The 21,162-nt window shown below is 39.4% G+C and overlaps 5 protein-coding genes across 6 annotated transcripts; 2 read left to right on the top strand and 3 right to left on the bottom strand.

Moving 5' to 3' along the window:
• Positions 1-720: 720 nt before the first annotated feature.
• Positions 721-3,626, bottom strand: LOC147276294 (beta-amyrin 16-alpha-hydroxylase CYP87D16-like). The gene is made up of 9 exons (XM_086254452.1): positions 3,241-3,626; positions 2,542-2,872; positions 2,301-2,450; positions 1,931-2,179; positions 1,755-1,844; positions 1,588-1,666; positions 1,395-1,501; positions 1,181-1,308; positions 721-1,065 (listed from the first exon to the last, which is right to left on the bottom strand). The coding sequence occupies exons 1-9, from the start codon at positions 3,441-3,443 to the stop codon at positions 972-974; spliced, it is 1,431 nt and encodes a 476-aa protein (XP_086110578.1). The 5' UTR covers positions 3,444-3,626; the 3' UTR covers positions 721-971.
• Positions 3,627-4,870: 1,244 nt separating this feature from the next.
• Positions 4,871-8,536, bottom strand: LOC147276293 (isocitrate dehydrogenase [NAD] regulatory subunit 1, mitochondrial). 2 transcript variants are annotated; one of them, XM_086253279.1, is made up of 4 exons: positions 7,814-8,536; positions 7,425-7,652; positions 5,784-5,862; positions 4,871-5,523 (listed from the first exon to the last, which is right to left on the bottom strand). In XM_086253279.1, the coding sequence occupies exons 1-4, from the start codon at positions 8,339-8,341 to the stop codon at positions 5,249-5,251; spliced, it is 1,110 nt and encodes a 369-aa protein (XP_086109405.1). In that variant the 5' UTR covers positions 8,342-8,536; the 3' UTR covers positions 4,871-5,248. The 2 variants fall into 2 exon arrangements, with proteins under 2 accessions (XP_086109405.1, XP_086109404.1); XM_086253278.1 differs by having other exon boundaries at positions 7,425-7,664; positions 7,814-8,534.
• Positions 8,537-9,576: 1,040 nt separating this feature from the next.
• On the bottom strand, positions 9,577-12,249 carry ATSLY1 (Sec1/munc18-like (SM) proteins superfamily). Its single transcript, XM_086254073.1, has 2 exons — positions 12,116-12,249; positions 9,577-11,746 (listed from the first exon to the last, which is right to left on the bottom strand). The coding sequence occupies exons 1-2, from the start codon at positions 12,144-12,146 to the stop codon at positions 9,912-9,914; spliced, it is 1,866 nt and encodes a 621-aa protein (XP_086110199.1). The 5' UTR covers positions 12,147-12,249; the 3' UTR covers positions 9,577-9,911.
• A 1,406-nt stretch (positions 12,250-13,655) lies between these two features.
• On the top strand, positions 13,656-15,863 carry LOC147276291 (uncharacterized). The gene is made up of 6 exons (XM_086254138.1): positions 13,656-13,760; positions 13,854-13,934; positions 14,454-14,582; positions 14,817-14,879; positions 15,030-15,148; positions 15,671-15,863. Exons 1-6 carry the CDS (start codon positions 13,665-13,667, stop codon positions 15,861-15,863), a joined length of 681 nt encoding a protein of 226 aa, XP_086110264.1. The 5' UTR covers positions 13,656-13,664.
• A 3,028-nt stretch (positions 15,864-18,891) lies between these two features.
• Positions 18,892-21,162, top strand: LOC147276290 (Phosphoglycerate mutase family protein). Its single transcript, XM_086254861.1, has 6 exons — positions 18,892-19,036; positions 19,127-19,207; positions 19,579-19,707; positions 19,941-20,003; positions 20,119-20,243; positions 20,745-21,162. Exons 1-6 carry the CDS (start codon positions 18,941-18,943, stop codon positions 20,935-20,937), a joined length of 687 nt encoding a protein of 228 aa, XP_086110987.1. The 5' UTR covers positions 18,892-18,940; the 3' UTR covers positions 20,938-21,162.

Raw genomic sequence — 21,162 nt, 5'->3', positions numbered from 1 at the left:
GAAAGTTACTGCATCAGCCATCTATTATAAACAAATAGGAAAGAATCTGGGATGAACAATTTAAAAAAGCTACACGATTATCAAACAAAATATCGTTAATTTGTTATCTAAACCTAGCAACATGATAAGAATGACAGACAGACATGAAAGTTTTACTCTGACCTCACAGCTCACTTCAATATCCTGCTACTAATGGGTTTTGATTTTTACTATTCACCAATTCAGAGTAAAAGTAAGGGTTGGTTACTTACTTAAGAAGTTCAAAACAAAATGTAAGGGATTAAAACACATGTGACATTAATTCTATGTTCATGTATGTCTCTTGTTCAGGTCATGATGGGATTGGGTGCCATATAGTAGCTTTTAGCAGTAGGTAGACATTGTTTGACCCAAAAATCAGAATAAAATAATTACTTGAATATTTGATACTATTCTTGGTCGTCCACCATACGCATATGTTGATATCCAAACATAAAAGCATTTTGTACTCAAACTGCATGATGTTTGGTGGGTGACAATCTTTCAAAATTCTTAATTGAAAGGTCAACTTTTAATTTCAAGTGACAGCAACAATGGGAGAGAGATATTTCCAGATATTTCCAGTGGCTGGAAAGTGCCTAAAGAGATCAAATTAGCAACCCACTTAATGGTTCCAGTAGCATATATTCACCCACTAATTGATACAGTACTAAAACCTTGAAATCAGAAAAACATTGAAAGAGTCGCATTGAAATATATGAAATACTTGCATTCTAGCTCAACAACCATATTTAACTTGAACATGTAACATTGAACATTCAAGTACATCCCCAGAAAGAGAGAATCAAACATTAATTTTCCAAATAAAACATTTTAGAATATTTTTTGGCTTCAATTTCCAACTTGGCAGTGTGCGTTTAGGTTTTTTATTATTGGTACATCCAATCTAACAAGTGTTCGATCACTTTACCTAGAAAAACCAAATAATAATCTCAGTTTTTCTTCTCCTCGAACTTAATGTGAATGCCATCCCCAAATCCTAAAATAGGATTTCGAGCAATGCGTGCCCCTTTGATTGTTGTCCACCTATGTACAAAAAAAACTCAAAAGATGATTAACCTCTGTCAAAAACCTTGGTGTAGACACACAGATGTGCAAATTTTCTTGAGAAAAATTAGATAAAATAAGAGGAGAAATGTACCTATATTTGGTGACCAGGACATGGAGAAAGGTGGCCAAGAACACTCTACTATACTCTGCCCCTCCACATTGTCTCATTCCTCCACCAAAGGGCATGAAGTTCTTGGATATAGTATGTGAGTCAAGGTCCTAATTATCATCAAATTAATATAATATAAAATAAAATTAGCTTCCAGAGTTTTTTGATTGGTGATCAATGCTACGCACACACGCACCTTCCAACGCCATGGATTGAACTCGATGGGATCCTTGAATGTGTTGGGATTTAATTGAAGTGCGGAGGTGACAACCATAATCGTCCAACCTGCTGGTATTGTAAATCCTGCACAGCATTTACTTACATAGTTTAGTGAAGATATTTTTTATTTAAAAACAAAGGGCCTAAACTATTTGTAATGAAGGACTTACCCTTTACTGGGATATCTTTCAAAGCTTTACGTAATAAGCCAGGTGCAACATTTCCCAGCCTAAGAGTTTCATTGATAACCTATGTTTTCCAAGGACCAGCAACTTATAAGACTTTTGCAATACTATTGAGCAAGGTAGAAGGAATGTGTTGAGATTGTAGAACTAACTTGAAGAGTGAAAGTCATCGATTTATATTCGTCCCATGTGAGTGAGGAATTTGGATTTTCTCTGTTTCGGAGAATCGCCTCATGCTCAGCCTAACGATAAAGTATGATTTGATCATTAGTGTCTTAAATACAGGAGTTATAAGCATTAATTTGATGCACAAACTTCATCTACATACAGTCAGCTCTTGTACAACTGCAGGATGCTCTGCCAGTAAACTGAAAGCTAAAGCCATTACTGCTGAAATAGACTCAAAGGTAGCAAATAAGGTCCCAAATACAAACTGGACAACAAAATCCTCCGACAAGAACTTCTCTTTATCCATGTCAGTGCTGATTTGGTCAAGGAAATCTCCTCGGTGTGTCTCGGGTGAATTGCGTCTCTCCTTTAGCATATCCCTCAACATGGTTGATACCTTCTTTTGTTCCTGAATGAATACCAAAAGTTCAAAGTTCCGTGATATCTCTCAATTGAATGAAACATATTGTGCATATTTTTTTTTGTTACAGCATATTGTGTATGTTTTAATAAATCATTTTGAATATTACCTTTAAACAATTATGGTATGCAGTACCAGGGATATTCAAGGGGAAGGACATAAGACCGTCTATGAATTTGGTATATTTCTCACTCAGGTTATCAGATGATTTTTCAGCATCATAACTTATCATCTTCTTTGCACTATAATTTAAAACCATCTGCAATGGCGAGAAAAGCTATGTTAATTATAACAAGAACAACAGTAGATCACAAGTTATAAAGAATTGATGAAGTGGGCTTGAAATTTACAACTGATCCAGCATGTTTCACTTCAACTGATGCCTGACTTGACCATGCACATAGAGTTTTGTTGACAAATTCTTCCATTTCAACTAGCAGCTTTTCCTTAAGCCTCTCAGAACCAAAGTGATTCAAGACAATGCTCCTTACGTACTTGTGAACAATACCAACAGCATTCGTCTTAGAATCACCTTCCTGAGAAAAGATCTTGGAAAATGTGTCCAAGTACCATAATTCAACTAGTTTTCCTTCTTGCTGAAATAAGTAGTTATTGAATTCAGGATCAGCTGATATTACAATTGGTCTACCCGCCAAACTAGTCCGAAATATGGTCCCATATCTGAAAAGGAAAGAAAAGAACATCTCCATCAAACTAGGTAGGCAACTTGAAAATGAGAAACTAGACTTTGCTGTGATCATAATCTTTTGTGTCTTTACCAACAGAGTTATGATGGATTAAATGAAACCATGAAAGGAACATTTTAGGATTTCAGAAGAATTATTACATTGAAAAGAAGAGACAAAAACACAACTAGCTAGCTTTCCCAAATCTAAAATTTCTGTTACTGGTTTTCTTTTTCTTTTTTTCTGAATAAAATGACATATAAGCAAACAAAATAAATAGCTTAATGAAAAAAGAAAATAAAACTGTAATTATATATAGTATGAAACAGAGCAACATGTTGCTAATAGAGTAGGCATATTTACCTTTGAAGTCTCTTCTTAATGAAAGGATGAAGATCTAGGGAGTAGCTAGGAATGATCAAACTGAGGGTCTCCCCAATGAAAGGCAAGCCCATGGAACCTGGAGGGAGAACCCCATTGCATTTTGGATTCCTCCATTTGATAATCCAGTGAGTAACATATATGACTAGCAGAGCTACTAAACTCAATCCAACCCCAGTCCACATTTGTGACTACTTCTCTTTGTGTATGTGCAGTATGTAAAAAAATTTCAGATCAGAGAAGTAGTGGTAATTAAACCAGCTTGTTGGTGGAGTTCTCTTCTATTTATTCCTCTCCAAAACAATTGCATGACATATAAGACAATGGGGTGTGGATGACATCCTCTAAATAAGCAAGATTGTGGCCTGTGGGGTGATATTATGACAAACAAGTTATGACCTTTTGAATAAGCCAACTGCATGTCGACTATTATTGCCTCAGCCATCTGTTATAATTTAATAGGACAAAATATGGGATGAAAACAATTACAAACCAGTTACATGATCACCAATTCACCACACAAACGTATTGTTATCTTTCTATTAAAACAATATTAAAAAGGAAATCATAATCAGATGGGAAAACCAGGCATAACAGAGAAAGCCACCTTTTTGTCAGTCTTTGACTTTTAATAAAGTTTCTTGAGAAGACATACTTAGCTAGCTGTAAGTCATATATGGCGGTTCCACTTCCAAAAGTATCATTACTGTGAAGGATAAACACTTTTTTATCATCCACATCTTGACGAGTTCACTTTTTTGTGTACATTGAGATTAGTTTGTATGTCATTGCATATCAAGTTATCAACTATTCAAGGATTCAGTACAAAAGAAAAATCTGTCACAAGTGGGCCAATGGTGGCCTCAGAGCTCACATCAAGGATTCATGTATGTCTCTTTTTTCTGGTCAAGATGTGTACAAGTATTTTGTTCCTTGCAGTAGGTATGTTTTATTTGACCTAAAAATTATAATATAAGAATTCCTTGAATGTTTTAGACCACTCTTGGTCCTCCACCCTACGCATGTGTTGAAATGTTGACACCAAATTTTAGCAAACCTTCACTCAAACTAGGTGAGGTTTAGTAGGGGACAATCTTTCAAAATTCTATAATTTAATGTCAAACTTCTAATTTTGGGTGAAAGCAACTACAGGAAAGAAAGACGTTTCCAGTGGCTGGAAAGTGCCTAAAAGAGATAAATCTGTTACCCACTTCTGGGTTCCAATCGTGTGCATCCAGACATCTACTAATTGATACAGTGTTCAACCCTCAGGCCTTCTACGATTTCAAAAATTAAACATTCACCAGAAATACTCCAACAAAATCTTAAGTTATGATTTTTTTATAAAATTTGAAATTGAGCACGATTATTGATATAATTAGATGTTAAATCTAAAATTTAATCAAGTGAATAAAAAATATTAATCTAAGGTAATAGATAAATACCAATTTTGAATTTTCTTTTGGTTGCAAAACTTACAATAAATAACGTTTATTGATGGCTACAAAACGCAATCCCATGTTGCATCAAACATGGAATAATACTAGTAATAATTCAATTCAATCCGAAATAATAATCTAGTTCAGTCCAGCATTGCAAACGAAACATAGTGTTAGGTTAAGTTTACAAATGTGTTTTTTCTTGTATTGCTCAAGGAAAATTACAAACTACACATCATAAAAGGCAGACAAATTATGAGCTACATTTGTCTTGTGGGAAGTAAAAGCAACACGAGGGTTTCATCAAATCGAAAAATTTTAACAGTGGGACTCTTACAGAACCTTTATTACTGCATGACTATTAGGATCAATCTGGATTATTCCCGGCAAAAGGGAAAGAAAAAAATAATAATATTGCATTTTGACAGATGTAGGATAACCTACCAATGATGTAGAAGAAACCATTACAAATGAAACCATGTGAGAAGGCTGCGTAATCAATAGCATGAAGTACAGTCAACATAAAAACACAATGGACATGTTCCCAGAAATCAGTCCAAATTAGAAATAACAGCATCAACAACCTCTTGGGTAGTGCTGACTCCACCGAGATCTTTTGTCCGGTACTTGCCTTCTGAGATCACTCGTTTCACGGCTGTTTCAAGTCGGTCAGCAAATGAAGGAAACTGGAGATGCCTCAACATCATGGCTGATGACAGGAGCAAAGCCACTGGATTGGCCGTCTTCTGTTCCCATAACTTTTCGTTTCCCACATTTCCTGCGGAAGCGCCTTGCTCAAAAACAGCATGATCAGCACCCACATTTCCTGTAGTCAACAAAAACTTAATTACAAGAACGAAATAGATTATCATCACTGAAGTAATTGATCTTTCCTACATGTCTGGATCATTCTTGCTATGGAGAGACACAAAACATATATTATGATGGTAGTGACCAAAACACAACTTCCAAATATATTACCATCATAAATCAAGAGTAAACTTACAATAAAACAAAAGTTGTATAACTTGAAAGGAATTGCAAAATATTTTCATAAAATTAGAATTTATTTATAATGATTTGTACCTCCTGGCATGACACCAGTGCCTCCAGCAATACCAGCTGCCGTATTTGCCACTAGATTGCCATAAAGATTAGGAGTGACCTGCAAGACATGAAGCAACCTCTATGTCAATGGGATGGAAAAAACAGTGGCAAGTTTAACCAACTGTTCAATTCACAAAATAGTAAAGGTATATATATGTATTTCAATAGATAGATTCTGTATTTTAGCTGTACAACACACAGAGGTCTTTTGGGTATACAAGTTTAGCTAATTATTGAGCATGCCAACAACTCCACAAAGAGTGTGGCCCCCAACAACATTCTCCCCCCCCCCCCCCCCCCCCCTTTCCCAAAAAGAAAAAAAAAAATCTAAACAAACAAATAATAACTAAATACCTCCATCATGAATGAAATTGAGTTTACGATCTGTAACCCATGACAAAAGCAAGACGCACAAAATTTTGATACTAGTTGAAACAAAACAGAACCCTGAAATCGCATATTAGAAAACAAGGTAGCAGAACAGACTTTTGGAGTATTTAAGCTTGGTTAAAAGAACTTGTCCAGAGTATTCAACCAGATTGTTCTTCTTTTGCCCAGACTTAAATTGAGCATTACGTTCTATGTTTACTTCTACCCCTACCGCAACAACTCCACATATACAGCATACTGTAAAAGCTCACTCAATGCTTTAAACTCTCCAACTCTTCTCTAATTACTCTCTAAGTTTTCACGGGTCATCGCAACAGAAAAACACCTACAAACTCCAAAGCCTAAAGTGTAGGCCAGTGCTGGCAATTCTTGGTTTGTTAGGCATCAGTAATGCTTGACAGGTGCAAAATACAGAATGTTTTCAAACCAATACTAATAATGATATAGAAAGCCTAAATTTTGTCACATCAGTTGGCATGTAAACCCATGCAAGATTCACAACAGCCAAAGCTGAGATGTTGCAATAACCTAAATGCATTTCAAAATCCTATATCCAGCCTTTTGTATCATGATTTATGGGTCAAATAAAATTCGAAGAATATTACAAGATCTAAGAAAGTATATTCCCTCGGCAATATTAGAAATAGTTTCCACAATTTAAATCACAGGTACATCTCATACCAAAGCTCCCAAACTTTTTGCATCAGCATCATTTCAACAACCAAAGAGTTTGTTATTATTCAAAGACAAAAAGCCATTCATTATTACACCATTAGCTGTGAATTTATCAAAAATCGATACAGTCAGGCAGTCAAGCTCATGTGAACCAAGTATTGTGCAGGAATTCGTAGACAAAAAAGGCAGGTCATAACTAGATGAAATCAAGGGTTGCCACCTCCATTAGACTGTAAGTCTATTTTTAATTGATTTTCCACTGACTTCTTCTGATTCACAGCAAGCTCTTAAAAACAAGAGAAAGGACAGAGTTTGTTGCTAAACAAACCCCAACTCACTAGGCACACGCATCTGCTTAACTAACTCCTAAACACACGTCAGACCAAGTATAAAAAAAAAGGAAATTATCCAAACTTATTCAAAGAGTAAAATAAAAAGAAAGTTATCCAAAATTATCCAAGGCTGCACACTTAATCATTAGGCCTATGCACAACTAATAAATCAGAGTAAACTAGAATAGCACTAAGTGGGTAGTTTTGAACTGAAGTCACATACCATAACGTCAAATTGCTCAGGCTTTGAAACAAGTTGCATGCAGCAGTTGTCTACGATGATCTCATTGTACTTAATACTGGGATACTTGGTAGCAACCTCGCGGCACGATTCTAAGAACAACCCATCTGCAAGCTTCATAATGTTGGCTTTGTGCACTGCAGTCACTTTCTTTCTGTTGTTCAGGTAGGCATACTCAAAAGCATACTTTGCTATACGCTCTGAGCAGAACTTTGTTATCACCTAGCAACACCACTCAATCAGAAACCACACACAAACACTAAAAATCCATTCGGAACTTTAATCAAACACATGACAAGCCACAAAAAACAAAATTGAAGAGAGTTCGATTCTTTGATTGATTGATTGACTGATTGACTGATTGATTATACCTTGAGGCTCTCGACGACGCCGGGAACGACCTCATGCTCGAGCCCGGCGTACTCGCCCTCGGTGTTCTCCCTGATCACGACAATGTCCACGTTCTCGTGGCGGGTGGGAAGCCCCGGGAGATTGAAGCAATTGACGAGCGACGCGTACAAATCGAGCTCCTTCCTCAGCTGCACGTTGAGCGAGCTCACACCGCCGCCGACCGGAGTCTTCAACCCGCCCTTCAAGCACACCTTGTTCTTCCGGATCGACTCCAGCACCTCCGTCGGGACCCGCTTCATGTCGCCGTGAATGTCGTACCGCTCGAAGTACACCGGCGCGTGCATCGCCTCCATCACCTGCTCCACGGCGTTCGTCACCAGCGGCCCGATGCCGTCGCCGGGGATTAGAGTGATGACGCGGGGAGTTCCGTCGCCGGGTCGCGGCATGTAGGTCACGGATCGGGTGTTCGGGTCGGGTTTGGGGTAAAAAGAAGCGGGTCCGGGACGGTGGGCGAGCTGTTTTAGGATGGGGAGGGTCCGACGAGCCATCGGTGTATGGAGGTTGGGGGTTCACTGGGGGGGTGAGGTTAGGGTTTTTGGTTTTCCGAGAGAGGTGGAGATTCGGAAGAGTTGGGAAGGCGTTCAGTTCACATGGAAGCGTGGAGCTTTGACTTGAGCGGTCAGCGCCCCGCGGCGGATAGATTAGGGAGAGAATTGGAAAATTAGGGAATTTAAAGGACTTGTTTGCAATAATGATACCTAATATTCTAATTTATATATCTCGACAGACTGGATGGACGGGTGCTGTTAATTGCCACAACTAATAAATCAGAGTAAACATACTATTGTTGGTTGCCTGGTTGGTTACTTTTCTCAAATATCTTAAATATATATTTAAACAATGAATCATTTCATATTGATACTGTTTTTTAAAGTCATTGCATCGGTAGTTTTATGTTTATTTAGAAACAAATTTATATTTAGTTATCATAAGTTAAAAAGTAAGTTTATATTTTATAATGACCAACATATAATATAAAAGTTATCGATGATCACATTTTTAAAGTGTTGAAAAATAAGAGCAAAATACAATAATGGTCATCCAAACTTTATCTTGTATATCACTTTGTTCTTTCAACTTGTATATTAATTGTTATAGTCCTCCAACTTTCACACCCATATCTATCACTTTGGTCCACTCCCGTATTTTTTTGTCTATTTTAACAAAGTAGACCAAAGTGATATGGGTGTGAAAGTTGGAGGACCATTATTATATTTTACTCTAAAAAATAAATATTGCAGAATTTAGTGAACTTAAGTATACGAATATAATTCTCCTCATTTTCTTTTGTGTATAATAGTGGCGGGCCTAAGCCTGAAAAGAAAACAAGCCTACACATGAATGGCCCTAACTGTATTTACATTTAGGCGCAGTTTAGTATTCACCTCACTTTAAGTCACTTGTTGATATAAGCAACAAGTATTTTGTTTTGAAATAATTTATTGTTTTTACTATTAAATTATGCTTTTTAATAGTTTATTAAACACATGATATTTTAGATTGTCAAAAAACTAACAACTTTTATAAGGGCATCATATAATATTAAAACCTATTATATGCCTAAAAATAAGTAGAAAAAGGTGATCGAGGCCAAATGACCTCTTTGGCCTAACTCGATCAATTGCCCTAACTCGTTTGAGCCTCGTTGGAATTATTTAGGTATTTCAAGTCGAAATGAAATAAATGTCACTCTCAGAAATCCATATACATTTCTTAAATGAATAAAGAGATCATTGCCAATATGAAAAGGGTTAAGCTATGAAAAATCAGAATGAGCAACGATTAAAAACAAATATAGCCAATTTGTACTATATTTATCAACTTCATTATCAATACACGCCCAAGAAAAAAAAAAATATATCAATAAAAAAAGGTATAGGGGTCGGTAGACCCCATTGCCCTCACCATGTCTTCGCCACAGACCACAAAGCATACCAGTTCCTGCATCAGTTTCTGAAAACATGCAACAAATTTATACAGATTCATCCGCAAGGCTTTCTTAACTTCTCCATATTACCCCCCTTCATGTGTAAACCACTAAATTGCAGGATACATGTATCAATGAGTTGAAGCAGCAGCAGGAGCACCTCCCAATCCCATTTTCTGACCCAATAGTGCAAGCTGCTCCACAAACTCCTCTCCTGTGAGTATTTCTGTTGTTCCATAAATAACATGCTTAACAGGATGTGTCCGCTGTGCAAGCTCTTGCAGGCTCCCATACTCCACATAATTACCACCACCAACCATGAAGACAATAGCTTCTTTAAAAGGTCCTTTTAAATGGTTGCTACTCATTCCTGAGCTAGACTTTGGTGCACGAGGATCAAACACAAGGTAAGAATCAATTTCTGGATTCGGCTTTCCCTCCATCAAGGCTTCCACTGTCCTTGTCAATGCTAGTTGCCTATCACTAGATAACAGATTTTTCACACCTGCTGTCACAGCACTAATTGACTGTCCGTAGAGTTTCTCTGCCCAATCAACTATGTTGCTTCTGCTAGCAGAATTTGCTGATGCTAATGAGACATTCAGCGACTTGATCTTCTTGACATACTGAAAAGCACTGGTATCAACCTCAGACTCCCTGAGGGCTGCTTCCACTGATTCAACTTCTGCCTGATTAATGCTTTCTGAAGAAATAAGATACATGATAGCAAACCGCAGCTTATCCGTCTTACTTCCTTTCCCTCTAAGTACACTCAAAAGTTCACTTCGATCAAGGCCCCCTCTAACCATCATGTCATACTCCTTTTTGGCAAAAGAATCGAGCAGCCTCTCTTTGATCTCACCCAACAACACAGTTGCAATGTTGGTGTGCTTATCGATCACCTGTTTCCGAGCAGTTAACTCTGGTAGTGAGTTCACTGCACTCATCAAATGTTTTGTGTTCCCAATCACGTCTGTCCCATCAAACTCAGCTCCATCACTCCCACCAGTCCTTCTATTGACCTCATCAACATCCTTCTTATACTTATTCAATTGGGTCTCAATCTCCACTGCTACTTCAGGAAATTCTAAAGATCCATTTGCTACCCAAAATGGGTCTGAGCTATCCAACTCATATGACTTCATCCCACCTTTTTCGCCTTGCACACTCAACCTATTTAGCTTTAACCCAAGAATATCATGCACCAACGGTCGGTACCTAAAATCATGCTGTATGCCCACAGATAACTCAAAATTACGATCAAATAGACACAGTATGGGGCGCTGGAAAGAGCTCACAAAATTCCCACCTTCTGTAAACAAATTATTCTTTGACAACAAGTGATCACGCAGTCTCTGATCCAATGCTGATGCTACCATCTCAGCTGGTCCACCACGTGGGCACCTGATAATTGGCACAACAGCAAGGGTAGCCAAAACACAGAACAACCCGCTAACTATCTTGTCAATAATCTCCTCAATTTCACGGTCCCCTGCTGAGGGATCATTTAACTGAACATAACTGGATTTCTGTGCCAATGAAAACAAATTATCTTCCAGTGTTACAAACTCCAAATACTGATCGTGCACCTTTGAAATCCGATGAATCGAATCTGAATTCAAAGTCCCAGATGCCAGATCCTCAAGAAGTGGACGGGGAATCAAGGACGAGAAATTGAGATGGAAGCTATCATAGAGTGAGCTGGAGGTGTCAGCAATGATCCTCTGAATGTTGGAAGGGTTGGGTTGCACAAAATACACGGCAGGCACATCATGAACGGGTTTGCGATCCTTGTCGATGAGGAAGTAAAGGGTCACACCGTGCTTGCGAAGGTCCTTGACATGGATCAGTGGGGAGAGGATGTTTTGGCAAAACTTATCATAGATCAAGATCTTATAGACCTCTTCGTTGGCCATACCCGTTGCATTAACGGGTTGGTTCAGATTCAACATACGGGTAATACATTCTGAATCCAAAAATTACAGATCAAATTCAATATCTAACACGGAATTCAGAAAATTAAGCGAATTCATACACACCCAATCAGAGGAATCAAATGGGTTTTCGATTTATAGTTCAAAATGGCATTTAATGTCATTTCAGTTCCTCTTTTAAAGCACAGAATCACAGTTCTCAAACTAAAATTACAGATCAAATTCATGAACAAATTCCACAACAAAGTAAACACATTTTGCCAACTCGAATTTTAATTCCACTATAAACTCATCTGGTTTTCTCTATTAGCTAAATGGGTTTTCGATTAATTCCACTATTTTCATTGTACTTCCGTTAGAGCAGAGATCTAAAGCAACTAAATGGGCAAGAGAGCAATTACCTGTTTGCCTTTGCCGCAGATTGAGAGCCATGGCCGTGAAATCAATGTCCTTCCGCGTATCACAGACTCACAGACTCACTAGCAATTTTGGTTCACTTGGAGTTTTATGTTTTCCAAAGAGCTCTGCAACTTTGAGAATGAGAGGGTTAAGCAATAAGCACCGGGATGGATGTAGAAAGAGAATGGGTTCCTCTGCGGCAGGTTCCTTACCAAGTATCTGTTGGACCAATATAATTCCGCCACGACATATAAAATATAAATTTGTAATTATTTTAGAGGGCTGCTATTTGCACACCCTTTTCTTCTCTTTGAACACCATTTCTTAAAAAAAAAAAAAAAAAAAAAAAAAAAAAACTCAAGGGAAAAGACCATTTGGCCCTCCCCTCATCCACACACCCCATCCCTATCTCCCACCCCGTACACACCTCATCCCCATCTCCCCCCCCCCCCCCCGGTACACACCTCATCCATCCCCATCTCTCCGGCACACACCCCACCTCGAAGCCCACCCCCCACCCTTTCTATTCGGCCCGCCCCACTCTCTCTCCCCTCTTACCCCGCCGACCACCGCACCCCCTTCCCTCTTGCCACCTCCCCCTCCTCCCCGCATGCACCACCCACTCTCTTTCCTTCCCTCTTACCCCGCCGACCACCGCATCCCCTTCCCTCTTGCCACCTCCCAATCCCTCCTCCCCCTCCTCCCTGCATGCACCACTGCCCCAAGCAGACAGCACCACCGCCCAAGCAGACAGCCAAAAATTAAAAAAAAAAAAAATTGCAGCGGGTTCGGCGGACCAGTGCCGAACCCGATGGTTTCGTTCGACAGGTACCCGCCGAATAGAATAGGATTGTTCGGTGGGTACCTACCGAACGAAACCACCGGGTTCGGCACTGGTCCGCCGAACCCGCTGCAATTTTTTTGTGGGTGTGGGTGTGGGTGGCTGGCCGGTAAAGGGTGTTCTGGGGAGTGATGGCCGACATCTGGGGAGTGTTTTCCGACCGGTGGGGTGACTGGTGGTGGCCGGAGGAGGGAGAGGGAAAGAGAGAGAGTGGAGCGGGCCGGGGCTGGGGTTGGGTTTCGGGGAGAGTGAAAGATGAGGGGATGGGGGTGCGGTGGTCGGCGGGGTAAGAGGGAAGGAGAGAGAGTGGGGCGGGCCGGGGCTGGGGTGGTCGACGGGGGTGGGGTGTGTGCCGGAGAGAGGAGAGGTGGGGATGGGGTGTGTGGGTGAGGGGGTGTGTAGAGGGGGGGAGATGGGGATGGAGTGTGTGATTTTTGGGTGTGTGTGTGTGTTTTTTTTTCTGTTTAGGAAGGGTGTGCAAAAAGAAAAATGGATGGGGTGTGTGGGTGAGGGGAGGGCCAAATGGTCTCTTCCCTTGAATTTTTTTTTTTTTTTTTTTAAGAGAGGGTGTGCAAAGAGAAGAAAAGGGTGTGTAAATAGCAGCCCTCTTATTTTATTGGTTGACCACTCAGTCTAACCAATGGGATCTCTGAGCCATACGCGAAGAGCGTGTTAAAGCCACCAAAGGAAGAGGTGTGGTATGTTTCGACATGGCGGGGACGGCGTCGTTTCTGAGGAACAGATACTGGATACTTAGGCACGGCAAGAGCATTCCAAATGAGAGAGGCCTCATTGTTTCCTCCATGGTTACTTTTCATTTTTCCTTGATTTGTCGTTTGGCCCATTAGCTTTTGACTATTATGTTTTTGACCCATTGCTATTTGCTAACACCCTGACAGGAAAATGGTACGCGCACAGAATACCAATTGGCGCCAGAAGGTGTAAATGAGGCACATTTGGCTGGACAGTTGTTCCAAAAGGTTCTTTGTGTTTGAAGATTTCATTATTCAGTTTTGTGGTGTTTTGTTTTTTTAATGCATTATGTCACATTTCACTCTTTGATGTAGACCTGGGTGTTGTTCCTTGTTACTTTCTCATAATGTGTACAACTTTGTTGGACCATTTATAATCATCTGATATCTTCTGAAATCTTTTATGGTTTTAAATCATTGTACCAACTGACCACTACTATGAACAAGATGTAATAACAAAGGATACCAATACCAATTAGAAATGTAAGTAGTGTTTGAAAATTGGTAGGCTGGAAGAGGAGTTGGTTGGCAAAAACTAGAAGGGGTTTAACCAAAAATGGGCATATGTCAATGAAGATGAAGAATGGCTTTTGACTAGTTCTAATAGGTTGTGAGTGGCTGAGTGCCTACCAGGATTCATAATGCTGATATTGGTTGTTATCTAAGCTAAGAATTATGTGCACATACTGATTCCTGAGTTTAAACATTTGATCAGTAAGTTTAGTAAACAACTGTGCGCATGTGCAGGTACTTGAGGAAAATAACATACCACTTGAAAATGTTCGCATTTGCTACTCTCCATTTTCGAGAACAACTCAGACTGCTGAACTTGTTGCATCAGTGTTGAACATTCAACTTCAGGGTGCTCAATGCAAGGTAAGATGGTCCAGCCCCATAAAGATTTCATCATTTTTTTTTTTTGGTTGAAGTTAGATTTATGGTCCAGAAAGACCACCAAAAATGATGCTAGCTTAGTTAATTGCTGCTTAATGTACGCCTGAGTGACTATAATGAATTTAATTACACTCCAGGGCTCAATGCTAATTTAGCTGTCAAACCATTGATTTTCCCCCTTCTTGCACTAATTATGAAGTAGATTTTTCTGGACAGGTGATGGAAAATCTTCGCGAACGCTTCTTTGGTCCTTTGTATGAGTTTCTGTCACCTGATAAAGTAAGTAACAACTACTGGTGTAGTTTTTCCACTGATTAAAGTGGCAGATGAAGGGCTTGTCTGTATTGTCTGATTTATAAAGTGGAGTTAACTTGTTATCAATCCACTTTTATTGAGGCTATCTTGATTTTCTTTTCCCTTTACCGGTAGTGGATATGGGCTCTTGATGAGAAAGATCCATTCTTGAGGCCAGAAGGAGGAGAAAGTGTCGATGATGTTGCGTGTAGACTTGCAGAAGCTATGACAACTATGGAGGCACAATTTCAAGGGTAACTTTATATATATATATATGTGTGTGTGTGTGTGTGTGTGTGTGTGTGGTCATGTTTGCAAATTTGCAATACACCAACATCTATATTAACTCTACAAGCATCTTATGTAATGAAATTGGGTACTTTCACTCATAGACGGTTGGAAAACTCACCTTAGTTGAATCAAGTCATCATGTTCTACATTGCATGTGATACATTGTATTGCAGAGACATGAAATAAAGTAAATAAAGTTGTGGATGTAATCCTGAAATGTTTTTGTTTCCAGATTATTTTCATAGAAACATACATTTAGTGCTTAAGAGATTGAATTTAAAACTTTAATTTCTCATTTAGTTTGTAATTCTTGATAGATTAATACCATTTCCTGTACCATTAAGATGCTTGACCACCTCAATGTCTGGTTTTATCAGATTGATAAAACAGCAATGCATATCCAGCTGCGCCATTACCTTCCTGTGTTTAACTGCCACTGTATTATTTAAGTGTGTGTTTGTCTGTTATATATGTTCAACCTGCAGGTGCACAATCTTAGTTATTAGTCATGGTGATCCCCTACAAATCTTGCAAACAGTAGTGAACGCAGCGAAGATGCATGCAGGATCCAGTTATGTGGACTTGGCATCAAGAATTGAAGCTGTTAGAACCCCTTCCATCTTGTCACAGTACCGGAAATATTCGCTACATACTGCAGAGCTCCGGGCACTTGCATGAAATATTACCTCAGCTAACAAAGCGCCAGGATTATATAAAGAGTCCATTAATTATAAGGTACTAACAAAGCAAAATATTAACCAAAACCACTCAATCTATTTTTATTAACTTGCGGACACTATATACCAGCCCCCCAAATATAACATGCGGACACCTTCCAAAAGAAACGCATAACAACCAAACCAGCTACACAAACAGCCCAAAACTGATCTTCTTCTTTTTTTTGCCAAATCGATCTCTTTCTTCAACTTTACCAAATCGACAATTGTTCATCTTCACTCACAAACATCGTTCTGAAATTGCAAGCCTGCAACTCCAAAAAAACTGCAGTTTCAGTTTACTTTGCAGTTTCAGAAACTGCAGTTTCACTTACACTACAACTGCAAGCTTACAACTCAAATAAACTGCAGTTTCAGTTCATTTGCAGTTTCTGAAACTGCAGTTGCAACTCAAATAAACTGCAGTTTCAGAAACTGCAGTTTCACTTACACTACAACTGCAAGCTTACAACTCAAATAAACTGCAGTTTCAGTTCATTTGCAGTTTCTGAAACTGCAATTGCAACTCAAATAAACTGCAGTTTCAGTTCATTTGCAGTTTCAGAAACTGCAGTTAGTAACTACAACTCCAATAAACTGCAGTTTCAGTTTACTTCCAATGTTCCAGAAATTGCAGTTTCAGAATCAAGAACCTTCTACTGATAAAAAATCAAAGTAGAAGTATACGTACCACAAGTGGTCAAAGCAGATCTAGAAGGCTTCGATCAAGGTCGGAGCAGATCCATTAGAAGGCTTCGAGCAGGCTTCGATCAAGCACAGAGAGAGAGAGAGAGAGAGAAAGAAAGAAAGAAAGAAAGAAAGAGAGAGAGAGAGAGAGAGCCGGCGACATTACTCCCCTTTCTCGCATCGATTTGCTGCAAGTGGTGGCCAGCCGGTAGCGGGGAGGGTGGGTTGAGTTGGCGCCGGTGTAGGGAGCACACCGGTGGTCGCCATTTGTTGGGAGAAAGCCGGAGCAAGAAGCTTCGTTGTGGAGCAGTGTGGATCGCGAGAGAGAGAGAGAAAGAGAAAAAAAAAACATATTTTTTTAATTTCATAACTTACAAATGTGACCTTATTGTTAAATTTGAACAATAGGTATAGTAGAGGTTAAATAAAATACTTGTCATGTACCCTAGAGTAATTAATTCTTATATAAATTGGTTTTCGAACATTATCAGTCGGAGGAAGCCCCCCTAAATTAAGGTAGGTATTGGTGAATCATAATTAAAAAAAAAAAAAAAAAACTGTATTGATAGTATGGACAAGTTTTTGATAGGAATAACATGGACAATTTTCATCAGTATTGCTTTCTTGCCATCACACATTTAGCCTATTGATGAGCAATATGAGTACATGTTTGACATTCTCCAGAGAAATACTAGGAAGTGAATTGAGATGGGCTACACCCAGTGATGAAGCCAGCCCAAAAAATTAGGCCGGGTTCGAATATTGGGCCTAATTGAGAATGGAGGTGGAGGGTTGAGAGTTGAGGCTTTACTAAAAGGATTAAGGCCTCATTTGAAGAACGGGACTGGACAAGACTAAGCAAGGTCTTAAGGTAAATGGGACATTAAATTCACTTGAGTGAATGTGTTGGATCCTTGGAATGGACAACAAATGGTGGAGTGGGCTAAAACTAGTTGAGCTGTCGAATTTACATAATAATAAAAAATCCTAGTTCACGGTTCACCCAATTACGAAAAATTATATATAAGGATGGGTAACAAAAACGCGCGTATCTAATAGGTTGCCAAATACCTACCTTTTGAAGACATTATTGTGCAAGAATCTGTGATAAAATATTGAAAATTTTATTGAATGACTCTTTTTATATAAAATTGGTCCAATTAATTGGGAAATTTTATAAAACGACTCTTCTTAAGCTTGAGGGTACTATTGACTAGAAAGTAGGTCGAAGAAAATTAACGAAAATGAAAGAGTGCTGCTATTTGCACACTTTTTTTTTTCTTTTTGCACCCTTTTTTTCTACACACCTCTTTCACTCTTTTAAAATTTGAAATTTCTCTTTAACACACTCCTCTCATTATCAAAATATTCAAAATTAATCATTTCACCAAATTTCTCATTGCGCACACCCCTTCCCCCAATCCATCAAACTCTACACACCCCACCCAACATCCCAGCAAACACACCCCACCCCTGACCCCACCTCCCACCCCAGCCACCCTGCACCACCGCACGCAGCACCACCACCACATCTCTTTCTTTCCTTCTCTCTCCTCCCTCCCTTTCTCTCTCTAGCTTATCAACCCAGCCACCCCGCCAAGACCAGCCACAAACGCAAACGAGCACCAACACCCAACCACAACGCCGATGCCGCCACAGTCCTTGTCATAGGTCGTTCGGCACTGGAGAGAGAAGGGGAGGGTCGACACTTGGCTGGGCTGGGCTGGGCTGGGCTGGAAGGGTCGGGGTTATTGCTGGAGAGAAAAGCTAGAGAAATGAGAGAGAAGCCGAAGATGGAGGAGAAGTTGGGCACGTGGCTGGGCTGGGAGGGTCGGCGCGGGGTTAGGTTGGGCGCGAGGCAGGGCTGGGCTGGGAGGGTTAGCGTGGGGCTGGGCTAGGCTGGGCACGCAGCTGGGATGGGAGGGCTGGGGTTATCGTCGCCAGAGAAAAAATTGGAGTTGGTAATGTACCAGGCCGGAGAGAAAATTGGAGATGGAGGAAAACAGAAAAGAAAATAGAAATGATTGTGAAATGAGTTGTCCTTTAGTGTCTTTTTAGATTGGAGTTTTAGGGTAAATTTACTAAGTGATTGGAGGTGTGCAAAAAAAAAAAAAAAAAGTGTGCAAATAGCAGCTCTCAAATGAAAGATGTAACTGTATTGGTTGACCGATAGCATTTGGCCACGACATACAAAATAAAGCCGTAATTTTTTTATTGGTCGACAAATGGAATCTCCGAGCCATACGCAAGGAGCTATAAAGCGACGACTAAAGTTACCCTTTACCAACACGTAGACAGTGAAGAGGAGAAGAAGAAAGAGGTGTGGTGGGTTTCGACTTTCGAGTCTAAAACATGGCGGAGACGACGTCGTTTCTGAGAAACAGATACTGGATATTGAGGCACGGCAAGAGCATTCCAAATGAGACGGGCGTCATTGTTTCCTCCATGGTTCGTTTTTCATTTTTTCTTAATTTGTTGTTTGGCCCCTTTTTTTTTTGTGACTATTTTGCATTTGACCCATGGCTGATATCCTGACAGGAAAATGGTACGCGCCCAGAATATGAATTGGCGCCAGAAGGTGTGAACCAGGCACAGTTGGCTGGAGAATTGTTCCAAAAGGTACTTGTGTGTATGTGTTGGTAATTTACGCTTACATTGTTCAACTTTGTTGTTTTTGTTTTTGAGGCATATTTCATATTTTACTCTTTGATATAGAGCCGGGTGTTTGTTCCTTGTTACTGTCAAATGGGTACAAGATGATTGTGCAAGCTGACCATTATTACTAACTTAAAATTGGGAAATATGATGTGTGTTTGAGAATTGGTAGGCTGGAAGATGAAGAAATGGGTTTTGACTAGTTCCAATAGGTAGTGTCATTCATGGATTCATAATGGTGATAGTGGTTGTTGTTTAAGTTGAGCATTTTGTTCACATACTGAGTTTCAACATTTGATCAGTAAGTTTAGTAAATAACTGTGTTGCATGTGCAGGCACTTGAAGAAAACAACATACCAATTGAGAATGTTCGCATTTGCTACTCTCCATTTTCGAGAACAACTCGCACTGCTGAAATTGTTGCTTCAGTCTTGAATATTCCATTTGAGGGTGCTCAATGTAAGGTAAGATGGTCCATCCCTATAAAGATTTTTTTTTTTTTTTTTTGTTGAAGTTAGATTTATGGCCCAAAGACCACCAAAAATGATCCTAGCTTAGTTAATTTCAGCTTGACATAAGCGTGGGTGACTGTATAATGAATTTAATTACACTCCAGGGTTCAATGCTAATTTATCTGTCAAACCATTGATCTTTTCCCCCTTCATGCTCTGATAATGAAGTAGATTTTTCTGGACAGGTGATGGAAAGTCTTCGCGAACGCTACTTTGGTCCTTCTTTTGAGCTTAAGTCACATGAAAAAGTAAGTAATGGTTATTGGTGTAGTGTTTCCTCTAATTAAAGTGGCAGATGAAGGGCTTGTCTGTGTTGTTGGATTTATAAACTGGAGCTAACTTCTCTTTTCCCTTTACCGATAGTATGAGGAGATATGGGCTCTTGATGAGAAAGATCCATTCATGAGTCCAGAAGGAGGAGAAAGTGTCGATGATGTTGCGTGCAGACTTGCAGAAGCTATGGCAACCATGGAGTCGCAATTTCAAGGGTAACTTCACATATAGGTGTTTGTGTTCCTACATTCTAGTTATGTTTGCAATCCACCAACATCTATATTAACTCTACATGCACCTTATGTAATGAGATTGAGCACTTTCACTCATAGCCGATTGGAAAACCCACCTTAGTTTAATCAATTCATAATGTTTTACATTGCATGTCACACACATTGGCATTACAGAAAAATCATGTAATAAATTACATGAAGTTGTGGATGTGATCCTGAAAAGCCTTTTCCCAAATAGTTTCCAAAGAAGCATCCATTCGGTGCTTAAGAGATTGTGATTCTTAATTGATTAATTCCATTTGTACCATTAAGAAGCTTGACCACCTCCGTGTCTTGTTTTGTCAGCTGGACAATACAACAATGCATATCCAGCTGCACCAATACCTTTCTCTTTTACCCGCCATTGTAATAAATCAAGCCATAGATTTTCATGCTTGCCTTATAGAAGTGTATTTTTGTCTGTTATATTTATTCAATCTGCAGGTGCACGATCTTAGTTGTTAGTCATGGAGACTGCCTACAAATCTTGCAAACAATATGGAATGCTGCCAAGATAAACGCCGGATCCAGTTATGATGACTTGGCATCAAGAAATCAAGCAGTTAGAACCCCTTCCATATTGTCCCAGCACCGAAAATTTCCCCTGAATACTGCAGAGCTCCGGGCACTTATATGAATATTACCTCAGCTAACGAAGCTTCAGGGATATATATATATTGGTTTTCCAACATTAATAGTCTGATATTTACCAAACTAGTTGGGGGAAGCCATATGATCAGCTACTTAATATAATTAAATGGCAATGGCATTTGAAGCTGAATTGTCAGGGTTGAACCCCTTGTTTCGTTAAACTTCTCATGAGAATAAAAAATCAGTTGAATGGGATTTCCTCCTTTTTATT

The sequence above is a fragment of the Dryas octopetala genome, chromosome 8 (genome assembly GCF_963921425.1).
Source record: "Dryas octopetala chromosome 8, drDryOcto1.1, whole genome shotgun sequence".
In the NCBI taxonomy this organism is placed as follows: domain Eukaryota; kingdom Viridiplantae; phylum Streptophyta; class Magnoliopsida; order Rosales; family Rosaceae; genus Dryas; species Dryas octopetala.
The sequence above is the reverse complement of the archived record's forward strand: the minus strand, read 5'-3'. Positions and strand labels throughout refer to the sequence as shown.